General features: G+C 43.2%; 2 protein-coding genes across 2 annotated transcripts in view; one reads left to right on the top strand and one right to left on the bottom strand.

Moving 5' to 3' along the window:
• The window catches only part of LOC8041410 (SEC14-like protein 2), a 98,067-nt gene extending 89,963 nt beyond the window's left edge, over positions 1 to 8,104 (top strand). The window contains exons 11-12 of the mRNA XM_040498897.1: positions 986 to 1,310; positions 6,407 to 8,104. Coding sequence (XP_040354831.1) covers positions 986 to 1,310; positions 6,407 to 6,513 — 432 coding nt within the window. The 3' untranslated portion in view covers positions 6,514 to 8,104. The remainder of the gene's footprint in view (positions 1 to 985; positions 1,311 to 6,406) is intronic.
• Positions 8,105 to 13,194: 5,090 nt separating this feature from the next.
• Positions 13,195 to 25,492, bottom strand: part of LOC8041409 (potassium channel subfamily K member 15) — a 275,384-nt gene continuing 263,086 nt past the window's right edge. The window contains exons 3-4 of the mRNA XM_040223608.2: positions 22,121 to 22,396; positions 13,195 to 13,596 (exon numbers count right to left, since the gene is read on the bottom strand). Of these exons, the coding sequence (XP_040079542.1) occupies positions 13,252 to 13,596; positions 22,121 to 22,396 (621 nt within the window). The 3' untranslated portion in view covers positions 13,195 to 13,251. The remainder of the gene's footprint in view (positions 13,597 to 22,120; positions 22,397 to 25,492) is intronic.

The following is a 25,492-nucleotide window of genomic DNA, read 5'->3' as shown; positions in this document are numbered from 1 at the left end:
TATACGTGTGCTAATTCAACCCACAAGGCTCCAACACACACCGCCGAATACAATTCTCGTTGAATGTTATCTGCATCAGCGTTCAGTCCTCTCAAACGTCACTCGAATTATGGTCGGAGGCTGCTATGGAGGCACGAAACATGTCCGTCTAAGCGCTAAAAATAGAAGCGAAAAAAGCCTCTCAAGAGCGTACAGAGGCGTAATAAGTCCAAAGTTGAAAGCATTGCGGGCAATTCCCAGTAGCCACCTGGGAATACCGTCCACCATAAAATAGCAGCGACGGATATAGTGTTAGCCAAATGGAGAAGTTTTTATGTCTCTCTCTCCGACAATATCTTCTTCTCTTTCTTTTGTCGCTTTTGGTGAGCGACACTCCACTTCTCTGTACAACTTTCAGCTTCCAGCAGCTGTCTCAGGCTGCCGAGACGTGCCTTCACCCCCTTCCCCGAGGCGCGACGAGGTGTTGATATGGACCGCCTTTGGACGCCAAGTGTTGGTGTCGCCTGTTTATGCGCCCAGAAAGTGAGGGAGATAAGGAGAGGACAGCGAGCGGGGGCGTCAGAGAGACCAGCTCTGGTTCGAAGGATTAGTGGGTGCACCTCAAGCTAGCAGCCTTTGTCTCCAGTGCACTCATCGGACGCCTTAGAACGCGGAACACAGGCGTCTGGGCGTGTGGCTCTCGCATTCGACGAGTGCAGTGAAGACACGTCGACCCGTTGATCGTTCGAATCAGAGTTCGGCGTTCTGATGTCTCCGCGCGCACTCCTCCCCTTCCTCACTTTATCGGCGCATATATTCCTCTTGCGCCAAACATTGAATAGTCGGCGCATACGTATGAGCGGCTAAACTTATACATTTTAGTGCTGATAACGTACGGCCTCATGCCCTCTCGTCCCAAATACCCCCCACACCTTCGCTCGCACGCGAGCGAGCGCACATTCACACGCTCGTCTTTGTTTTCAACGCTCATCTCTTCTTGGCACAGATCACTGTGTGGACGCCGATTCGGGAAGACGAGTACGTCCGCCGCAATAGCCTGAACGGCGCCGACTCGGTCAACGGTGCCGACTCGGTGCAGAGCACCACTGTGTCCGTGGAACGTCGCAGCTGCCTCGAGGTCCCCGTGACCGTGGACCAGGGGGGCTCTCGGCTGTGCTGGCAGTTCGAGACCGAGGACCACGACATCGGCTTCAGCGTGACCGCCAGGGCCTCCGGCAGCGGTGACGAAGTTGTGGTGCAGCCCTGGGAGCGGGAGGACTCGCACCTGCGGCCCCGCGACGGCAGTGTCTTCTGCCAGGAGACCGGAACCTGTGCGTACAACAGGGTGCTTGGGAACCTGGTCATAAATCAGGAAAACGATCGATGAATATTTCTTCTGGCTTCTCAATATTGCTCGGCAGCCTCTGCGCCGCCGATAAGAACACCTAATTATGGATCAACGAGCATGTGCCTAAACCCCTGCGCTTAACCATGTTGAATTAACCGGAGACTGGGGTAGGGAAGAAACGTCAAAACGTAGAAGAGACTAGAAATAGACAGGACGACGTCTCAAAGAGACAGAAAATGGACAGGACGACGTCTCTCTGTTCAGACGTCGTACTGTCTATTTTCAGCATCGTCTACGTTTTGACGCATCTTCTCTACCCCAGTCTCAAATTAATCCAACATTTAATAATATTCACTAGCTCCCTGTACCCATAGAATATTTACCCTGCGCTTCTTAAGCTAAATTCAAATTTGGGGGTCTTGCGTGCCAACCCAACCAATTTGGGACGCGTAGGATTAATTTCGATCACCTTGGAATCTTCTGACGTGCGTCTGAAGAAGCAACTCTCTAAAACTATATGCAGACGAAGCAAAACTGTAAAAATCAAACTAGCTGACGCTGCTGCTCACAAATGCCACAGTATTTATTAAAAAACGTGAAAGCTTCGAGATGACCACCCGAAAGCAATTCCAGAAATCGGAGCGCGTGCTGTACCACCTTCGAGCAGAATCTTCAGCCAGACTGTAGACATTTACCTCCGCGTCGGTAGGAAACCTCTCGATTTTTAGGCCGATTTTTTTTCTCCCGAAATCAATACTTACAATATCTCCGCATGGCAAATGTACTACCTAAAGACACCTTTGTGAAAAGTTTCAATTCCCTCCGCTCATGGTTTATGTACATGATTTTTTCCCCGCCCGAAGAGCGCTCAAAAGGAGCCACAGGCTTCTTTTGACCCATTGTTGCAATCTCAACGCATTTCCAAGAACGAGGCAGCAGCAACAGTGTAGCAACTTTCCTCTGAAATACCCTCCCCAGTGTATAACTATTCAAAAGTTGGAATTTTAAATGGAAAAAATACAACGCGCACGTATGACTAGTTAAAATTGTTTACGTGCAGATCGTGACCCTGCAAACAAAAATATACAAGCGCCGTTTTTTTCGTTTTGTTTTTTCTAAGAGTTCAAAAGCTTACACTAGAGCTGCTCGTCTGGTGCAACGGGCTCATTCGGGGCACAAACCTACGCTGTAGCATTTCGTGCAGGCCACCATACCCTTTCAAGATAAAATTTGAACAAGCTCATTTTTTGTTATCTTGCAAAGCGTGTTGCGCACTGTACGTGTAAACTATAAAGTATAAAAAAAAACTTTCCGATACAACGTTAGTCAGTACTTTCAATGGTGTGATAAATTTTGTCTCGTGAATTTTCTTAAAGCTACTTCTCCCTTCGATGCGCTACCACCGACTGGTACAACGGACTGTGGCACTCTGTGCGACATCTTTGAAATGACAAACAATTTTGTTTATCCAACCAGTGGCTAGTAAAATTAGCGTTTCTTTCATGGCCGAAAAGACCACGTAGACGTGCTACAGTCGAGACAACCCATTCGATTTTGGTAGAGAGCTAGAGCTAGAAAAAAAGAATAAAAAACTAAGCATGAATAATTTATAATCAAAGTGTTACATCTTCTAATGGCAAACATGCACAAGAGTGACAACGGTGAACAGATTTGAATATAACATTTACGTCTTAACTATCCACCGTGCAATAAACTTGTACACGTAATACGATACAGTATGGAGGTATCCCGGTAGCCTGGAAGCCCTTAAACTGAGGGAGAGGAGTAGACAAGAGAGCTCGGGGACGTCAGAACGCCGAGCTCTGATTGGAATGATTAATGTATAGAACTAAAGCTAGCCACCTATATCTCCACGGCACACATCGAACGAAATCGACTGCGAGAGCCAAACGCCTGACGCCGGCGTTCTATATTCTAACGTGTTCCACGAGTCCAGTGGAGACAAAGCATATTCAAAATCATGGTAGCGCTTGACACGAGGACGAAGTAGGAGACTGGTCAACACTAAGCGCTGACTTCAACTGTTCAATCATGAAAAATTGGGAAATATATACACGGCGATCATCGCACTCTCCGTCCTTATCTATCAGGTCAACGAAGGCAACTCTGACACAGCCTACACCAGGTCTTTTCGTCAAATTTTCCTCGATTATCTTCCTTACTGTCTTATCCTTATGCCTGGCGAGAACAAGGCACGTGCTGAACAGAGGCCTGCAGTCACAAGCTTGACAGTAAACTGAGAGATGGCCATCTCGATAGCTGTTAAGGTTGAGGTTGTGCTCGCGTAACCTGTCATTTACACATTTGCCCGTTTGCTCAACGTACTTCTTTCCGCATGACAACGAGATCTGATACACGTGCCCTCCGCACAGTTAACAAACGGGCTCCTGTATTTCTTCACGCAGCTCTGCGAGACTTTGTGGAAAGGGTTCGTCAGCTTACACAACTTTCTCGAGCTTTTCCGACGCAGAAAAAAAAAGACCTTTGTATTTATACGAATAGCTATGTTAAGGTTGTGCGCAGTCTTAAGGTTGTGCGCATTCTTGTGCATATATGGAACAACTAATATCTTTCGTTTTCTTTTGGTTTAATCTCAACTAGAGTTTAGTTTTGCTAGCAGGCTCTGTGCAAGCTCTTCCGCAACCGATACCAGCACAGCCTTCGGGAACCTGGCAGATGACAGGCGTTCAGACGGCTCCAACAGACTCGAATGCATCACATAGTGGCACGACCATCAAAGGGTGTTGTGAGGCACAAATTGGCATCAATCATTTGACAAGTTTAGAATGGGATGAATGATATGGTAACAGGGGCTTATTGGCTCTAGACTCGTAAATCCACCATACATGATGCTTAGAGGTGGTGAGCGTGATGTCGAGAAACTACATAACACGACCTACTTGTATCTCATGCTTAAGTTGGAGAGGAGGAAGGGCATCTCCGTAAACGGTCCAGAACCTGTTCACTGCAGCCAAGTGGAAGTGGGGCGTATCCTGGTCAAGAAAGAATAAAAAATCATCAACAAATCTAAATTTCTTACATTAAAAGGACTCAGGCGTCCCTAAAGGACTCTGTCATGATGGGCTTAAAAGCACTCAGGCGGTCCTTTCGGACCGCCTGACTGTTCTTATTGTAAGAAAGGTTTTTAAGTTTGTTCGTGATTTTTTAGTCCTTCTTTACCAGGATATATGCACCACTTCCTCTCGAACGCGGACAGTCTCTTGCGGTTTTTGTAGATAACCTTCCTCTCCAACTTACGTATCAGGTACCCGTAGATAGTGACATACAGTATCTCGACATCAAACTCACATTCTCTGAGCATCTTGCATATTGGACTTACCCGCCTGGAGCAAATAAGCCCCTTTTAACATATCACTCATCCCATTTTAAGTTTGTTTAAAGAGTTCCATGTAGCACAGAGCTTTGGCCCAATATTTGGCAATGGTCCGGTAGTTACGGGCCTTGAGAATCCCGAATAAGCCAACATAAAGCCAAATCGGACCTCCTTTGACAAGACTCTGGGTATTTTGGCCCTAATTCGCCAAAGAAGTGTCAGAGTTAGGCTTCACTTCATGATAATTTGGCTGTCATCTGTGATGTGTGATGCGATGGTATCGGTTGCGGAAGGGCTTCCACAGAAGCTGAGGGCAAAAGTAAATTCAACTCCAGGTGAAACCAAAAGAAAACAAAAGATAGTAGTTTTGCCATATATGCACAAAACTGCGCACAACCTTTAGAAAATAGCTAATAGTATAACCACACAGGTCGTTTTTTTCTGCGCCGGAAAAGCTCGCCAAGTTATGTCTATTGACAAATTCTTTCCACAAAGCCTCGCTGTGCTGCGTGAAGAAACACACAAGCCCGCTTGTTTTGTTGCCTGCGCAGAAGGTGTCGTTGCGAACCCTTTCCGCATTCCGTTGTAAGTCGGAGAGAAGTACCTTGGACAAACGGGAAGATGTCTAAATGTCAAGTTGCGCAAGCATAACCTACACGTTAACAGCTATGGCCATTTCTCAGTTCACTGCCACGACTGCAGCATCGGGCCTGTGTTCAACACGTGCACCATTCTTACCAGGCATAAGAATAAGACCGTAATGGAGATAATCGAGGCAGAAGTCGTCAAAATATCTGATACCCGCTGTGTCAGCGTTGCCTCAATTGACCTCATAGATGAGAAGGTAGCCTTCTGGCGGGCGGCGGCGAGGTCTGGGATTGGGTGAGAGTGCGATGTTCTTAGTGTATACGGCCAGCAGGTGTTCCACAATCCGTCATGGAAGCATCCAAACGCAAGGAAGGACACGTCAATCAAAGGACAACATGGATCACGCGTAGGGAAGGCACGATGACGAGGCAACCAAGCGCTCACCATCATTGGTTAAGGTCGGGGGGAAAGAAAGGCTAGTGGACGGATTTGGGGGGAAACAAACGCAGAGGTGCTTAAGGAACAGATGAACTTGCATGCCGTATATACTTCCCAATTTACGATGATTAAACAGTTGAAGCCAGCTCTCCATGTTGTCCAGTCTCCTACTTTCTCCTCCTCTCAAGCGCTACCATGTTTTTTATACCCCGGTCAGACGGCGTTCTAAAGATCCTTTTCACTAAGCTCCTTTATAAAATCGGCGAACCAGCGCACGCCGTAGGGCACGTGCGCACTCAACATCGCGAGCAGATTGGCCGATTTTTTAAAGGAGCTTAGTGAAAAGGATCTTTAGAACGCCGTCTGACACGCGTATAAAACCCAGTATCAACTCGCCCAACAACATGCACTAAGTCAAAGGATGCCTTTGTATCCACTTCACTCGTCGAACGTATTCGAATGTGAATGCCAAACGCCGGATGCCTGCGTGCCACGTTCTAACGGATTCGACGCGAGCGGTGGAGATGAAGACGAACGCAGCTAGCTTTAGGTTTACCCACTGCTCATTCTAAGCAGAGCTCGGCCTTCTGACTTCCCCTGGTGCCCTTGTCTCCTTCTTTCCCTCAGTGTCTCGACGCATTGAGTTCTCCCTGAACTTACTTCTTTTATCAACTAATTTCAATCTTTGTTGTTTCCAGACGTGCTTAAGTTTGACAACACATTCAGCGCCTGCCGCAGCAAGAAGCTCACCTACGCCTTCCAAGTGATACCACCCACGACGAATCAAGTCATCGCTGACGCGTGATATTCATCAGACATTGAGCCCCCTGGCCACTTTGACAGTAACCCCCTTTTTTTTATGAAAACACGACTGTCCGGGACAGTCTTGCTAGTACTTCGTCATATTCGATGCAAACACACCTTGTATATTTCAGACACAGCTTAAGATCTTCTGTCAACAATCTATTGCAAGGGATCCTGAAATTTTTACTTCTACCAAATGTCTTGTCAAAACGTATGGCTTCATCATGCTGACCAAAGGCAGTAGTTGAACTCACTTTGCATCTTATTGTGTCGACAGATAAATCTCATGACGGCGAATAAATGAGACTGTGAAGGCAGCCTTTTCGCCGCAAATGATACACTAGTAGCAGTAGTATTTTACCGATGCGTATATGTCTTCTTTTTTTGTTCTCAATTTTTCCCGTATTTTGTTCTTACCCTTCACTTACATGGCTTGCCCGTGACGTCATCGCAGTATGCTGGTGGTCATTTCCACTTATTTTGGCTGAGAAAAGCAAATTCATTGGTGTGAAATATGTGCTGCGGAAAGTGCTCAGCAGCAAAGCACCCCATAATGGTAGCTGATGGGACGTCAATGCAAGCCATGTATGGCTGGAAAACACAGAGGCCAAACCATAGGTTTTTTATGACTTCGGAAACACTTCCCAAACCTCTTGCACAAGTGTGACCACTTTCAAATAACTAACACAGCCGCTTGCGTTTGGCCTATCATATACTTTTAAGGTCCTCTACAAGTACCGGTGAGTCCGCGAGCAGGGACATGAGTTTTTAGCACATTGAATGCAGACATGGGATGCCTATTTCAGAAGAATCGTTGGATCGACAGATCCAGTAACTGATGTCGGTTTGAAAGAACTCGTATACACGCACTTTTCAGAGATCGAACCGCCACCTCGTGGGTTTCAGAGGAAGCCGGTGAAGGTGCGGCGTCGGTCATTCAAACTGACATGTCGTCTGCTCTTTCATAACGTGTGGTAGCTAACGGCGAAAATATAAACATTGTGCAAAACTATTTTGATAACGCCAACTCGACCGTCGCAGGTGCAGGTTGCTTGTCTTCGGTTCCTAATACAAATCCCTGCACAAGGCGTGGAGACGTTGCGAATGCGCAAGATGCGAGTGGCGCTCCAGTGATACCCAGCAAAATTATTAACTGCACCCTTTCAGCGAACAGTACATTTTAGCACCTGAGGACGTCATGATGATTCTCACGTCCGGAATCATGCTAGCATTGTCGGAAGGGCCACAACGGCTGGTCCCGATCAGCGACTTTTAATTACTGACAAAATTAGCTCTTTGGATGAGCCCCATTAAACCCCGCCTAGTGCCCCTGAAGCTTTTCAAGGATATGTTGAGTCTGGCCGACGCTAACGTATAATGGAGTTCCGGTAATATGTACTTGTGATTGTGATAACGGTTTGGTATTTGTCGTTTACTTCGTAGGATCATGATTTATCCTCCAGAGAGTAGCCATGTGGACGTATGTACTTTCTATTTTTGTACGATTTTACAAGTATTTACATGATAGCGTAAGGATCGAGAAATAATGTTGGCAAGTATGTTTTCTGCAATAAATATATACCTGACGTTTCCTTGTCTCGTTTTATTCACTTCGTGCTAAGACTTCCCAGGTTTTGGTGTGATAGCTTAGATGCCGGTAAAGGCAACATAATTCTTACGTGGCCCTTACGTGACAACGCATAACCATGCAAAGCGCGTAAATATATACTTAGCCATAATTAATAATCATGAGCGAGATTCACCAAGGGCTGGAATCGGGGGGTTTGGTGGCCGAGTGGGCTAGCGTACAACAGCTCGGAGCCCGTGGAGCGAAAGCTCGCGCTGCAGAACCTAGGGATCCTGGGCTCAATCCTAACCCCTGCCCGTTTCGATCTGGACGAGCATCGTACCGGCATGTGGTCGTGTTTCACTACTGTGTGGTGCACGTTAAAGACTCCAGGCTTGCGTTTGTACCCCACTGGCTAGATTGCTCATCTACAGCGAGTGACTCGTCGCAACTTTGAAATGGCTAACCAACTACACGCTGTATAAATATTCACACAGCCCAAATTATTAGGGCTGGAACCGAGCCCCGGCCCATGCGATCCTCAGCCTCTCGCCTTTGCCCGGGGCCACAAGGGGTAAGCAAAGAGGAGCGCGAGAGACTGGAATCTCTGACTAGGGGAGGCTGCAGCAGCAGAGGTCCATCGGAGCCCAGAAGAGGCCAATAAAGAACATTCTACCAACAAACCCACTGGCTCGCCTTTGACGGGGCGCAGCCCCCCACGTGATCTCGCGACGCCATTGGGCGGATCATAATTAACACTTCCGGGGAGAGCGCAGCGTGTGTATCCGAGTGCGCTAGGTGCACCTTTGATTGGAGCAGAACTCGTGGAAACTTCTTCCCATCGAAAGCATACTCCTCACACACACTCTGCTTCCCCCCCCCCCCCCCCCCCCAGTAAATTCATATTTTCCTTAACCACTCTGATAAACCAGGGGAGCTCATGTGTTGATCGTGCATGCAACGCATCCGAAACCACCCAATGCTCACTGTAACGAAGCATAAAAATTTAACGTACGCACATAATGCACGCACGATAGATTCTTTGCTCCAGGGTTTATTAAAATAATTAAGACTTTAAATATATCAAAGAGTCGAGCAAGTTTTTTTTTTTTCTTATATACGTCTAGAGGGAGTTGTCTCGTTTGTTATAAAGATTCCTAAAGCTCTAAATATAGTGCCGAGTCTTGCTTAAAAAATATATAAAACGTTTACCGCTTGCAGCTCTCCTTATACGCAGGTACTCTCAAGCAGTGCATTTACGTATTCTGATGAATACCAACAAAATAAACCTCTTCGACAGAAATCTGTCTCGTTCGGAGAAACAGTACAAAACAAAGAAATCTCAAACCAAAAGTTCAGAAACAATCAGTTTCCAACGTTTCGGGTTCGACTTGACTCCTTCAGGGTGTCACGAAATGGAATGGGACAGCGAGAGCTTCGACCTCTTCTTCCTCTTCTACACAGTTGATGATTTGTTAACATGACGCAGGCCCCGTGCGTAAATAGATGTTAAGGCACTGGGGGACTTGTTAATGTTTCCCGGTGTGTTCTGAATATGCCACGACTACAATAACAGACGTTTTCGGATCTGTGGCTCCGTGTCTATCACGTGCGCGTCCGCGAAGTCGATCCGAGGATTAAGTACCTCACATTGTTCGGCGACGGCGTTACGCTCGCAATCGAAATCATGCGCCAGCACCAGAACGATGTGCGCAATTTCGCTCGCGAGCATAGCGGCCGAACATTATGAGGTACTTGGTCATCGCATCAACTTAGCGAACGCGCACGTGATAAACACGGAGCCACATATCCGAAAACGTCTGTTCTTGGAGTCGTGGCATATTCAAAACCCACCGGGGAACATTATCAAGTCCCTCGGTGCCTTACCATCTACTTGCGTCCGGGGCCTGTGTCATGTTAACAAAACATCGACTCGGTAGAAGAGGATGGAGAGTTCAAAGCTCTCGCTGTCTCATTCCATTTAGTCACCCCCCTGAAAAAAAAAATGACCCCAAAACGTTGGGAACTGATTGTTTCCGAGCTTTGGGTTTGAGATTTTTTTGTTTTGTATTGAATACGAACAGTTTCAACAAAATATTTTAGTTAATGTCTTCCAAAAAAGTTACAGCGTAGCATTAAGCAGAGTGTTTTTTTTTAAGTTTAACAGATTTGTAATAAAAAAAAACCACGAAAACTTTACTAATGCGGTTTATGCAGGTGAGTTATACGGCCAGGAAGTCATAGTATCGGCGGCTGATCGTAGCGTTCAGTCCGCTAAGTAACTAAAATATGCAAATTAACGTTTTAATTATTGAAAATAAACATGTTTCTAGTTAGAAATTTGCTGAGCATCATCTACCATCACTAAATCACTCAATAGTACAATGAATCGGAGCACGTGGTAGGCACGTTGAAGCGCAAACGTTACCACTCGTCCAGCAGGATCAATGTTACCGGTGTGATAACGCGTCCGTGAGCTTTTTCCCCCTCTTAAGCTCCGAATTCGTTCACCCCAGCCTTATGCCTGTGGCACGAGAGGTAACTTTAGCGCACTTCCTTGCTTCCCACACAATCAAAGTCATTCTAAAAGTAGCTGTTCTAGAGATATAGACTTCGATAACCGTCAGCAAGCTTCTTACTAAAACTATGTGTCTATCTTCACTAATTGAAAAGTTCGAAACATTTAGTTCATTACGTGATGTATTGTGACAACAGCCACCAATATGAGTACCCCTGGCCGCATAATTCACCCTCCACTTTAGTGTATCTTTAACGACTTTTTTTTTTGCGCAAATATATTACGCTTAAAAAGGAACACCTTCTATCACAGACCGATCTCCCTCAAACGTTACACGCACGCGTTACGCCGCCACAACTCCAGTACAGATGAGGCTTAAAACAGTGCACGCGACAGTCCGTGCCATCTCGTGCTCTGCTCAGGCGCGTCTCGAAGCTAGGCTGTTGGACGTGCAGAAAAACCCAAGTTCCCTGGGTGCATTGTATCACGAGTGAGTAACAAAACTTGCTGGGGGGATCGGTCTCTTGATTTTGCTGGCACTTGTTTACGCGAGCTCTTAATGCGTATTGCGCTTTCATTCCTGCTCCCCTCCTACTAATAAATGCAGCTGTAATTCCGGCCGATATTGTTCTTTTTGTGTAATGTCTGCATTGGACACTCATAAAAACCTCATGATCATATTGGACATAAAAATCTCATGATCTCATTGCACATAAAACCACTCAGGGGGGAAGAACCGGTCATCTTGATTGGTTCGTTCTGTCCCTGCGTTCCCCATTATAGCAGAGCTGATATAACGTATACCAGGAAAAGATAACTGCGCTTAGAGGGCAAAAACGAAGGAGCGAGCTAGCCGAGGGGTGTTATCTTTTTCAATTATGATATAACACAAACTCCTACATATTGGTATAGAGGGGCTATGGCTATACCTGGTAATCCGCAGGTGGTACTATATAACATACGAAGAAGGCAAGGAACATTGCCACTACAGTGACATACAATCTAAAACTGCCTCAGAAGCCTCTCCCACACGATCATTACCACCAGTCATTTTAACGTGATAGCTTTAAAGGGATGCTACAACGAAATTTCGGCCCTCATTTTTTGGTCTATATGTGTTCAAAGGAGCAGCATCACATCGAACATACCAATATCTTGTTAAAAAAGTCTCGAAAAGGAATTTTAAAACGAATTAAACGATTAGCAAAGAGCACCTGGTGGATGTCGCTAACGCTTCGCTTGTAATGCCCGTCTAGGAACCTTGACAGCCAGTAACGGTGGGTGTCTCGCCTCCGGCCACAACGAGAGATGAGAGGAAGGAGGAACTCCCCTCTTCCCGAGAATGCCTTTTGTGTGTCGCAGAAGTCGCTATTGTCCCCCTACAAGATTATAGAAGATTGACCCGTCACTCAAAATTCGTACAAAAGCAGCCGCTTCGGTGGCAGGAACGACTGGGCCATCATCTCGACGTCAGCCTCGCCGTAGCTTTGCTCATCCCGAGACGACCTACGTCACGATTGCGTTGGATGTCACGTGGTCTCCGCTGGGCCTTCTCCGAGCGCTTGCCAGAGTGGGCCGTTTATAACGAAAAATACAGCCACCAGGCTCAAAATACAAACGTGCGAATGTCATTTACGGATATTGTGGATCATATTGAACCTATTTTTGAACACGACGGGAATATTTCAAATTTCGTTGAAGTATCCCTTTAAAAAGCTCGTGACGCAGAAAAGACGGCCCCGGTGGCGTGGCAGACATGCCGGCGTCGGTGGCGTGACGCGAAAATTCCGATTGATTGACAGGGTCATGCAGCCACATGACCTCGCGCGGGAATTTCAGACAATCCTCAACGCTCACGGGGAAGTGATTAACAAACATGACATGCAATGCCAATTAAAGATCGCAGGATGTCTCAGATGATTTCACTGTATAAAGTAATTCATTTGTCTTAAAGAAATATTTGAAACATTTTAGGTGGGATTCGAACCCGCTACACTTTGGTGGCGAGCCAGAAGGCTGCTGACTTGTCTCAGGAGTTCTGTGCAGCAAAGGCAAAGGCATAGGCGCGGGCACATGGCTTTTAGATTTGCTTTCCTTCCGCGAGTGCTCGTGAAAGCAAGGGAAATCTGAAAGGCAGGCGCTCGGGCTTGTGCTTTTTCCTTTGCAGCACGCAACTCATGAGATGGAGTATAGGCCATGACCGCCGCGCTTCCTGCTCACTGGCCGGAAGAGCATGAAGAGCATGAGAAGCGAATGAGAAGGCTTTTCGAACGGGGCCCGATAACACTACTGTGTTCCACCCTTAAAGGCGAAGCTTAAGCGTCCACCAAGTTGTTCTTTCGCGATGCGCAAATAGCCCGTAACCCAGGCGCACGTCTGCGCTGACGTCATGCGGCCCGTCATGGATACTGCATTTCCTGACTGGTCCGTAGGGAGATTTAATGCCGTGGTTTATAGATTCGTGATGGTGGTTATTGGCACATTTTAGCTTGTACCCGACTGTATTCTACCTGTATGCTCTTCTAATGTCGAGGCTTTCCAGTAGGTAAACACCACCTTGACCCTATCTGTCCAACCCATCGAAGACAGTCCCTCACCTGCAGAGACTATGGTCCATAGCGCCGGTGCAAAAAAAAGAGATGTGGTGGGGACTGCTAAGAAGACGCCGATGATGTAGCCTCGTCCGAAGACACCAGATTCTTGAGACTTCGCACGAGGTCCTTGCATTTGAGTAGCACTTCCTCCTGAACCAGGTTGAAGGACATGGCGATGATGGCCAGTCCCAGGACCAGGTAAAAGCAGCAGATGATCAACTTGGCCTGTCCCGTGGTCGATGTGGCGCCCTGTTCGAAGAGTGCAGACCCCGGGACGAAATCGCCGAAGCCGATGGTACTCAGCGTGATGAAGCTGAAGTAAGCGCCGTCCAGGAAGCTCCATTTTTCCCAAAACGAGAACAAGGTGGCTCCGAAGCAGATGTAACCGGTCACCAGCAAAAGGACCTGTCAATGACACAATGAGCAAGTGTGATGTTTTAAAAAGGCACCGAAAAAGGACTGAGACATACAAGCCAGACGATGCAAGGATCCAGAGTGGTTGGCTTGACTAGGATGCCTCATCTGACCATTTTTTCCCTACGCTTTTGTTCCCTATTTTTCCCTGAGCGCGAGCAAGCGCTTCTCCCGGCACGAGCTCTTGGCATTGACAGTGCGACCGCGGCATTTTGTTACGTGATGTTTATTTGCATTACTTCTCGAGAGCGCGTGCTGTCGGCCAAGGGCACTAGAAAGACATTACTCTAAGCAAAGCGCACATCAAGGCACCGTAGGCTTGACATAACTAAACCCGAAACTGGTAAGGGAAGGAAAAAAAACAAAACGCGTGAAAAGATTAGCAAGGCGCACAACACGGTATCTAGTCCCTCTTCTGAATTGTCGTTTCCTTTCCTGTCGAATGGAAATTTTCAATCGTTGTTGGTTTCGAGTTTGGTTCTGTTCTGCTTGTAATAGTTACAGCACTCCCCTTGGAAGAGAGAGGGAGGTGAGACTATAAATCGTCATTCAACTTGCACTATTCCTTATAAAAGTAATGTATTGTTTTTTTCTAGAATGGTTAACACGAATCAATAATTCCTCAACCATGATGTTATCTTACTCAAAGGTATGCACTTGCCGGTGGAGTAGTGGATGCTTGATTATGTGTTATGGAATAAATGTTTTTGTTGACTAATATTGTGTTCTGCTGTTGACAGAGCAGTTGGAGCCGGATTGTTTAAAAAATAAGTCGTACATGATGTAAAATATTCGCATTTTAGCTGCATGCACAGATTACAGCAACAAACCTCAAACAGCACCATAAGTTATAGCTCCTCTATTTTCAAGGCACCTATTTGCTATGCTGCCATGAAAGCCAAGCCGGACAGAAAAAAATTGGTTCATAATTTTTAGTGCACTAGAAGCAACACCACTACGAAACGAAGAACACACTACCACAAGCGCTTCGGCTTTTTACCTTATATCACTGTCGTACTGTTTCTCTTTCTTATCGACTGAGCAAACTAATATACCGGCTTTGTTGGAGAAAATAAACCCAATTTATTGATTGGTATAAATAACGCATAGAATGCTCGAACTCCGCGAGAATGTAGCGCTAGAGGTTGTAATAGAATAGGAGACTTTGAGAACAGGACGTTACCTGGATTAAAATATAAAAGCGCGAAACAGCTTTTCTCTGTGAGCCTACGTCTACCTAACTTAAATAATCACCAAACCGAAAAATGGGTTTTTGGGTGCCTTCAGCATTTATGTCAATGCAAAAACCTACCAACAAGCAAGAAAGCAATACAGCCTTTCTTGCTGACCAGTGCTTAAAAAATTCAGTAGGCTCTCACTCATAGTGTCATTTTCTTTTTGACGATTACTTGCGTAGGTTGATGTAGGCTTGGGAAATCTTCGCGCCTCTCCTTTATCTTCCGATACAATTAACAATCTTATCTGCGGTCTGCTAAGTGTCTATGAAGTTGTTGGAATGTACGTACGTACAGACGCCGATGAAGCCAAGATATCACCTGAATCGGATTTGAAGGACTCGTGCTCATATATTTCCATCAGAAATACCTGCGGAATGTCTAAATATAATTAAAAGGTGAAAAATAAATTGTGTTATGGCCCGCGATAGCAACTTGGCTAGTAGTAATAATAATAATAATAAATTCCACCATAAGATGGTGGCGATCAGGGAAAAAAGCTGTCAGGTACAGCTTGACGGGTCCCTGACCGCCTACAGATGCTTTTGCACTAAGATAATTACAGAAATTGTGTGCGTAAAATTGCTGCAAACACGTGGTGAATATCACTACTCAATAAGAGAATAGCGCTCTGCCCTCGACCTCCGTGCATTTCGTTCTTTCAAATTATGTCATTTTTTGGATGTTCAAGCTCGAAATATGACGTAATTCCTTAGAAATTAAAGATTGGTTGTGTTAATAGCACATAAAAAGGTCATTAGTTATGTTAGTTAAAGGTTAGTAAGACGCCTTCAACTGTATCATTTTGCCTCACCAACAAGGTAATTTTGAATTGACAACCATTTCAAATAAAGTGTATTTTCTCTTACCAAGAATTCTAAAACCTCTAGAAAAACAAGAACGAGAATTCTCTTATTTTGCGGTTTGTAAACACTGGCTTCTTTTGAAATGGGATAATTTATTTGGTTCATGCCTTACCTGCAGTTGTGTTTGTTTTTAGATTTAGTTTTGCTGTGTGTCATCACACCTTTTCTTCACAATTTGTGGCAGATATTCTGCATAACATATCCATTACACCAAACAATACTTATACAACGTATTTTCTTTTTTTTTTTAAATCGTCTTTGTTTCGATGTGAACATATTTCTTATTGAATTCCACATTAACAATCAAAGGCCCTAGGATACCTCTATAGTGAAATTTATATTTCGGCGAGCTTATATTCATAGCTTTCATTTTCAGTAATAAAACACTCACCTGTATGATGATGATTGCAGTTTTAACAGCACAAGGGCCACAAAAAACAACCTTATTTAAGAGTATAAACTTACGAAATCATTAAACATAGAATTACAGAACATGGAGAGCACACAAGGTGTGCTCTCTGTGTTCTGTCGTGCTGCGTTTAATTATTTCATAACTTATTACACTTTACCAAACCGTGCAGCTCAAAAGGGTACCTACAGAAGAGAACTCAAGATAATTGAGAAGTAGCTGAAAGTTATCGGTGAATTATTTTCCAGGTCGCATTGAATGCTACTAAAAGTTGATCACTATGTAAAGAAATAGAAACAACCGAGCGTAAAACATCCCTGCATTACGACGGTAAATCTACACGCGACGCCTTTTCTTGACCGCTATACCTCGACGCCCGATCATCTGCGCAATAAATGACGTTTTCTATAGTAACGGGGGACGTGGCGACTGCCGGTCATGTTAAAAATCAATCACATATCAGTATAGACCACGCGCTACGTTTCTTGAACAGTCAATGATGTAGCCAAATTGTCGTTTCGTGTAGGACTAGAAAACTTTCATTCGAAACCCGTTGCTACGACACTAAAACCACGAGTGATTCTGTCACTTCCAGCACCATGCTACCCATTTCCAACTTCCGTGGCATCTCAGGAGAATTCTCTGTCGCCTACAGCGGAAGTAACGCACGCCGGGGTCAGGCCATAGTGGTCTCGCTCCAATCAAATCCCGGTCGATAAGAACTGCCCAGCAAAAAGCACATTAGGCTTCGCCCTGCCTTCGTTTAAGCTCTCAACGACTATGGCTGCTACTGATTCCTGACCGGCCATTGGGATCCCTTCACGATCGCTGGTCATGGAGAAAAACAAAAGGAGCGAGGGAGCTAGAAAAAAACTCTTTGGAGCAAAAGACCTTAACGGACAACGCCAACGAATTCTGACCCTGCCTCACAATGACTGCTTGGAAAACTAAATATTTGTTTTTATAATTGTAATCTCGACTCATCTTGTACATTTGTTTTTGTTGCAATATTTCTTACGTCTCTGCGTGCGTGGTATAGGTATGCGTTCTTTGTAAGCATTGCGCCACTGTCATCAATTTTGAAGACTTCAATAAGCTTACTTCAATTAGCTTCATATTGTGTGTCATTGAATCGCCCCCCGGTTGGATATACTCTCTGTTATGCTACGAACCATTTGTGCTAATATCAATAACTTTAACGATGGCTTATGGGCCCATGCTCCTGAAGTTAAGGCCGCTATCAATGGATGGCACTTACTTTTTAAATGGTGTAGGAAACTAAGAGCGTACCTCCGATCTATAGATCAAGGTTGGAGCGTCGAACAAAGGGAGCTCTGTTAAAATTAATTAACTTTTTAGAACCACAGTAAAAACATCCAAACCCACGTATTGCGAGCATTTGGATGCCAAACTAAATATTAACATTTAGGAATCTTGAAAATTCGTAAGATCAAACATGAAGTATAGTACATTTGTTACAAAGCTTGAAAGTATAAAACAGAAAGGACGAGGACGGGAACAGGACATGTGAAAGATATCCTGTTCCCGTCTTCGTCCTCTCTGTTTTATACTTCCAAGTTTTGTATCTATTAACCAACATGCTCGTTTTGAATTGTTACATTTGTTTTTCCTCTCTCAATAAATGATCAAAATTTCCCGAGTGAAAAGATGAAAGCTACGTATCTCTCTTTTTCCCAATTTATATTTTGAATGCGTATTATCGCAGCCCGTTATTCAAACACGCAACCGGTAATGAAACAATACTATGTCGCCCATAGAAATAACGTATAAAGGAATAGCGTTCTTATCACAAGAACTCGATGTGCACAAATCAACTGGACCTGATAACACTTCACCGAATGTATTAAAGAACTGTGTGGACGATATGGCGAATAATTTTTGCGCGCTTTTTAACAAACCATTAAGATATCAAAAGCTTCCTACGAAATGGGAAATGGCAAATGTGGTACCAATACACAAATTATTAGCCCAAAATGTGTGCAAAAATTATAGGCCCGTATGTCTAACGTGCATAACTTGAAAACCCATGGAACATGTGATTTATAGTAACTTAACTGAATGTAGAAAGCTTTCTAATCCGAGATCAGTATGGAATTTGTTCTTGAGCATCTTCTACGATGTTCTTATTGATGTTTTTCACTTTCTTGTTGGCGGCAGTGATACAGGCAAAATATAGACTCTGTAGATTTCAGGAAAGCTTTCGACTTTGTAAACCATGAATTGTTATTTTACAAAACTTAGCTCACATACCCTTGATAGGAACGTATATGCTTGGTTGAGGGAGTATTTAAGCGGACAAATGCATGGCGTGTTATTAATGCTGAATAATCAAATTATGTAAATTTCACCTGTGATGTTCCGCTGTGTTCTGTTCTGGGTTTCTAGCTCTTCCTTGTATAATTGGGCATAAAATAAAACATTAGACCTATCGCAGACATTAGACCTATATATATATATATACATATATGATTACAACGATAGAAATATCTGAGTTAAAATTACATTATCATAGATTGTATAAAAATACAAAACTAAACGTGTGGTATGAAAAATAGAGCATATGTCGTAAACTAACAAAAAAACTCCTCGCTAATGACCAGTATCTGTACCGTAGGCAAGTGGAGCTTACCTTAAACAAGCGACCCGAAGAATTCTGGCGCTTTGTGAAGAAGCATACCAGGAAGGAGTCAAACTGTATAACGCTACATAATGAGTCTGGTATTCATACGTCACCTAAGTCTGTCTGTGAGCTGTTTGCAGAGCACTTTAAGTCATGTTTTTCTAACCTCAACACTACTTCTTCTGTGACATGGGATTCTGATGACTATTTACCTTTAACGAGTATTACGGTTGATGAGGTGGTTTCGGCTATCGGTAAACTAAATTCTAAGCTATCGACAGGTTCCGATGGTATTCCAAATTTTATTGTGAAGGGTTGTTGTGAAGTGTTTGCTCCTCTTCTCGAAAAGGTTTTTAACATGTCGCTCCAGAAGGGTGTCTTTCCAAACACCTGGAAATACTCAATTATTGGGCCAATTTTCAAATCTGGCAATTGTGGCGACGTCACTAATTATCGTCCTGTATCCCTTTTAAATGCATTCTCAAAAGTGTTCGAGAAGGTGATATACAGCCGTTTGTATAACTATTTTAAAAGAAAGATTGTTCCCGTTCAGCATGGTTTTTTAGCAGGAAGATCCGTGGAAACAAACTTATGCACATTTCTTGATTATTCTATGCCAATTGTCCAGAGTCGAGGACAGGTAGATGCAGTATATCTGGATATGTCGAAAGACTTTGACAGGGTTAATCATGAATTGTTATTGCTGAAACTCAAGAACTACGGGCTTGGCCCTGAGTACATTACCTGGTTCAGGAGTTATTTACATGAAAGACAAAACTGTGTTAGAGTTTCTGGCTACCTGTCGCGTCCTTTCATATCTATTTCGGGTGTGCCTCAGTGCTCCAATCTTGGTCCTTTGTTGTTTAACATTTTTGTAAATGATCTCATATCCTCCGTGAAGCACTCGCAGGTGTTAAATTTTGCCGACGATGTTAAACTGTTTCGGCAGGTGGACTGTTTCGTCGACTGTACTTTGCTGCAAGAGGATGTCTCGTCAGTACAGAAATGGTGCATTTCAAACAATTTACTTTTGAACCCCCGTAAAACCCAAGTGATGTCTTTGTCAAAATGGCGTAACACGTTATCATATGACTATACTATGGAAATTGAGCCTATAAGTAGGACCAAACTAGTAAGAGATCTAGGGGTTTTTGTGGATGACCACCTTTCTTTCAACTCACATATTAATTCCATCGTCGGTCAGCCCATGCGGGCGTTGGGAATAATGGCTCGTTTAACTAAACCATTCAGCAGTCACCACTGTCTGTTGCGACTCTACAGCACCCATGTACGCTCTAAACTTGAATTTGCATCTGTCGTTTGGAATAATATATCTAGCTCAGCAAGCGAAAGTATTGAACATGTACAAAGGCGGTTTGTACGTATAATCTACGATAGATATTTTGGTCGCAAATTTTATTTTGAATACAATCTGATTTTAACTAGACTAGGATTGAGTACTTTATGTAACAGAAGGTCCATCCGGGATGCTAAGTTTTTGCATAAGTTGGTTCATGGATCGATAGACAGTTCTGCTTTGCTTGCTTCTTCACATTTTCGCATTCCTGTTTACACAAGTTCTAGAAATCGTAGAGTGTTTTATCCAGATCACCTTAACTTGTCACCTGTATCACGAATTCAACATGTCCTTAACACGAAGTATAGCCGCACTGATATTTTTTGTACAACTTTGCCCTATATGCTTTACACATGTGCATGATTTTAAAATCGGTTTGATTGGGGATATATTTTCTGTAACGGAAATGTAAGTCTTGCATTGTGCTTTACCGCAAAGGCCAACCGGCTGTTGGTAAGCACGCAAAATAAATATTGTATTGTATTGTATTGTATTGAGTATATTGACAAAAATTCATTTATGTGTGACAAATGGAGGACGGTTTTAAGCGTTAAAAAGGGAATTCACACGAAATGTATTAAAAAAGGAGTTCTATTAGCTCGGCGCATCTACTTAATAATGAAATAATTAAAGTTTGCTGAAACGTGAAGTACATAAGTGTTTTGCTATCTAGTCACGGAACGTGGAAGAGTCATGTTGAAATGATAGCTTTAAAGACAATACGGATGCTGCATTTTATTCGACGAAACATTCGACAAGCTCTTATTCAAATTTACGAAACTGGGTTTATTATATTTATTCCTTCATGCATTGAGTGTGCTTCAGTGGTCTGGGACCCTCATCAAAAATATTTAATAGACAAACTTTAAAAATATTCAAAATAAATGTGCTACATTTGTTTTAGATTACTTTGAAATCGGAGCAAACTTTATAATCATGAAGGAGGAGTTGCATTGGGAATCGCTTAGCGAACAAAGAAGATAATTTATATTAAAATTTCTAGATGACATTTACGGCAATATACTTGAATACGTAGAGATATGTTTTACATGAACCGTTTTGTATATCAGGAAGAGCGGACCACCCGAACAAAATCCGACAGTACTCCTGTCACGTTGATGTGTTTCCTTCTTCCTTTTTCCAAGAATTATCGAAGAGTACAATAGGATGCCTAAATATGAACTTTTGACAAATTAAGAAGTATTTTTAAGTAGTTTTCTAGCTTGTGCTTGATGCTTGTTGTGTTTTTTTTTTGTTTTTTTTTTTTTGTTTCCCGGTTGTATTGAAGAGTTTCTTTTACAGCCCAATTGAGTTGCTAGATAGACACTTATACATCTGTTTACTCCGTTGATGTTTTATTAAGACATTTTCTACATTAGTTTTATGAATCTTAATATATTGTAAGAAGGAAGTAGCACTGCCAATGGGCGCGGGCTCATCGCGCTCGGACTCGGCACAGACTCTTCTTGAAGCTATATCGCCATCTAGGTTCATCGTATAATCCCCTCAGCCTCCATTAAATACACTTATAGCAACGTCATTAAAATATATATAAGTGAACTTTCTTTTTACGTTTGTAAACACATTTTTTGCTAAAATGCGTCACGACGATTGGGCTTCTGCGAAAATAAAAGAAAATAATTCACGTAGAAACGAGGCTTCTCAAATTAAAATTCAGACGCAGGTATAAATCCTTCAACTTATAAGTACCTACTAAACATTGCTTAATCACAAGTCAGAGCGCAGTCGAAGGCTCGAATACATGCAGATACAGGCAGACATACTAAAAGCATAGTTCAGACAGTCACTGCGCTCGATTAATTCAGCCGCTAACAGAGCGCCTAGAGCAAGATGACGTTGGGCCTACGGTTCGATGGCACCATGGTGGTACCATCGGACCGTAGGGTCTCACTTCTGACTTAAGGGTAAACAAAGTAAAGGGCGAGTCTATTAGCGCCCTCCTTGGGGTTCCAGTCACGCGCTTGGGAGAAGCAAAGGCCCACTTACCAGGTACACGGGAATGCGATCCTGCGGGACAGACGACGTGGTCACATGCTTGGTAGCGGTCCCGTTGTTCGCCTTGCTCGCGGCCGACAGGGCCGCAGGGGCGGCGGGAGCCGTCTTCTCGGGGCTCCCCGGCGGGGACAGGGGGTCCTTGCGGAGCTCCTTGGTCGGCGTGCCGTCGTCGACGCTGTGGCCCTTGTGGACCGAGTTGGCCACGCTGACCACGGCGTCCAGCACTTCGGACGGGATCTGGGTCGTCGCGGCGTTCTGCGTGTTGATCTGTTCGAACAGAGCGGATCGCAACCCAAGAAGATCAAATATCGGGTACGGTATATTGCTGTCTACACTCAGTCATACTTGAAGTCCGACCGTAGCCGTTGCTAAAATTCGATTGCCCCAAAGTGTACCGTCACAGCACTCTTTGTACGCTAGCCATCACCGACTAGGGCAATGGCGCACAGTGAAGGAGGCGCGATCCTTTCTTGCGCCTTACCCGCTCATGGGAAATCACGTAAACAAGGAATTGAGTGACGATGCACTTTGTCGCTGCTTGAGTACCTCTGTCTGATTGTAGCATCGGCTGCGGCCAGGCTTAAAGTGAAACAAAGTATAGAAGGCCTTGGCACAAATCGCAGCACTAACGAAACACGTGGAACTGCGTGTTCCATGCTTGCTACTTGCTGTACTGGCAAATACTTGGAGAAATGAAAAAAAAATCAGAATATCAGAGAGCTGAAGGTAATTGCTTGCCGAAAAGATCGAAACAGTGGGACACACAAAAAAATGGAAGAACTCAGGCAACAAGTAAACAAGCTACAGCAGTACAGTCGGAGGCAAAACCTCGAGGTGTATGGTATCCCATGCCTATCAAATGAAACCCTGTTGGACAGACTAAAAGAGGTAGCGAACCTTCTAGACGTTGCTGAGCTCACAGAGGGATATATTGAGGTCATGCATAGACTCACCGGGGAGCCAGATAATAAGGTTCCCCCAGTATTCATCCGTTTCGCAACCAGAATGACTCGAGACCGTTGGTTTGAAAATAGAAAGTTGCTCAAGCAGAACAAATCTGATGTTTGGTGGATGAAAAACCTAACGAGCCAAACCAAAAGACTGCTCTGGTTTGCAAAAACCAAGGCCACCAAACTGCATTTTCGGTTTGCATGGCGAAAGGGTAGTAAGATGTTTGTAAGGAAGTCACTCACCAAATGTCTACTTTACCATTGGCCATTGACGACTGGAACTCACTGCCTGACGTAATTGTTTCCTTATCTGATACTAAGAAATGTTCTGCAGTCATTACCTTATTTTTTCTAGCCCATAACTAGATTACAGCGTGTTTTTGTAGATAAATGGTTTTGTTACTTGTTTTTTTTTAAGTGTTCACTCCCTTGTATAATGCCCCCTGGGCCTTCAAGGAATAATAAATGATGATGATGATGAGTAGTCAGGTGACCGACCTTTCAGCATCAAAAATAAAAGCGATCTTGCCAAAATCCATTAAGGGCGTTATTCTCGTCTAAAGTGTTTTGAATATAAAATTAGCAATGTCCCTTCGGAGAATAAAGGATGCTTACTATGACGTGACCTCATTCTGAAGCTTTATAAATAAAAACTTCACGAATCGTAACATGTTTAAACTGATTCACGTAGTCTCCGCAATAAATTCGATGATGTCTGTCTATATCTACAATCGCTTTGGTGTACTTTTAATAAAATAGCTTTCACTGAGACATGGCATTCTGGTGAAGAAGATACTCAATTTGATAGTTACAATTGTGAAGCGATTTGCCGCGATTCTCCTTGCGGGGGCGGTGTTTCCTTGTATTTTCAGAGTAAAATGACGTATTGCGCACTCTCTGGATTTACTCGTGTAAACGTTGATTTTGAATCTTTGGTTAAGAGGTGTCGAAATGTCATAATTGCTGTGATTTATCGACCGCCATCTGGTGTGTTAAGGTTTTTTTTAAACTCTTGGAAAAGTTAATAGAATACGTTACCTTAAAAAATATACAAAGAGCATTAATAGGTGACCTAAGTATTGATCTGCTAGGAAATGAATCTATTAATATGAATTTGTTAAAAAACGTTCAATTAAATAAAAGCGAAAATATTATCAATGTCCTTAATTGCATAACCGAATGTATGGAAACATTGATCGATATCTGCATCACAAACTACCTCAGCTCCGATGTTTTTGCTGTAGTACGAACTGCATGTCTGAGTGACAATGTGCCCTTTTGTTTGTTTGTTTTTCTGAAAAAGTCTGATCACAAATCGTCCATCAACAATAATAGAATATTTTGTAGAAATATAAATCAAAATACATTAGAATGCTCTTACAACCATGTCTGCTTAGAAACATGGAATGACATATTAAATTAACCAAATTTAGGGAAAGCCTACGATTCTTTCATAACAAAATTACAAGAGTGTTACAACAAAGCTTTCCATTACTTGAAGCGAGAAAATAAAAAAAGTCAAGGAAACCTTGCGTTACACGTGAGCTCTAGAAACGAATAGTACCGCGCGATAAAATATCTTCCAAGTTTATTAAAACTGAGGATAAGAATTTACTAAGTGACGACAAAAATAGACGAACAAAAGACGATATTAAAAAAGCAAAATTAACATTTTATCAAAATTAATTTTTAGAAATATATAAGGACCATACTAAAATTTGGAACACTATGAAAAAAATTAATGTCATTAAATCATGTTGACATGATTTAATGCATTAAATCATGTTGTATTAAATCACGTTTAATACATGATAGTTATTAAATAATTAAATCATATCTAAATCAGACGGGTTAGAAATTGAGGGTTACACATACGCCGGGAGTTCGTTGGGGAAAACGTTTATCAAATAGTTGTTGTTGTCTGGTGCCTGTGGATTGCCAGAAGAATATTTAATTACAACTCTACAAACCAGCCACATATCACAAACTCAATAGTTCTTCATCCCACTGATGTATTAGAAACACGCATCATGTCTGTGTGCCTGAGCGATGATGACGATATCAAGGTTATTCCAATCAAGGCGACAATAGACTTAGTGTTACCCCCTTTATATGCGTAATCAAATCATTGTTTCGGGTATTTTTCCAGTTAAAATAGAACTTGCAAAAGTCTGCATTATTTGAAAATCTTATTAACTATAGACCCTTATCTGTTTTGCCTCTTTTCTTGAAAGTTGCGGAGAACGTAGTTAACTCAAGATTGAGCAATAAATTAAGCAATAAATTGATAACTGATCACCATTTTGCTTTTCACAAGGAACAATCAACAGAATCAGCCCTGATGCAGAATAAAGACAAAATAAATTCATATATAAAAAAGCTATGATTATTGGAATGGAATATTCGTGTACTT

Source organism: Ixodes scapularis, unplaced genomic scaffold (genome assembly GCF_016920785.2).
Source record: "Ixodes scapularis isolate PalLabHiFi unplaced genomic scaffold, ASM1692078v2 PGA_scaffold1__304_contigs__length_218370807, whole genome shotgun sequence".
NCBI lineage: Eukaryota > Metazoa > Arthropoda > Arachnida > Ixodida > Ixodidae > Ixodes > Ixodes scapularis.
Note: the sequence above shows the minus strand (reverse complement) of the source record. Positions and strands in the feature narration are given on the sequence as shown.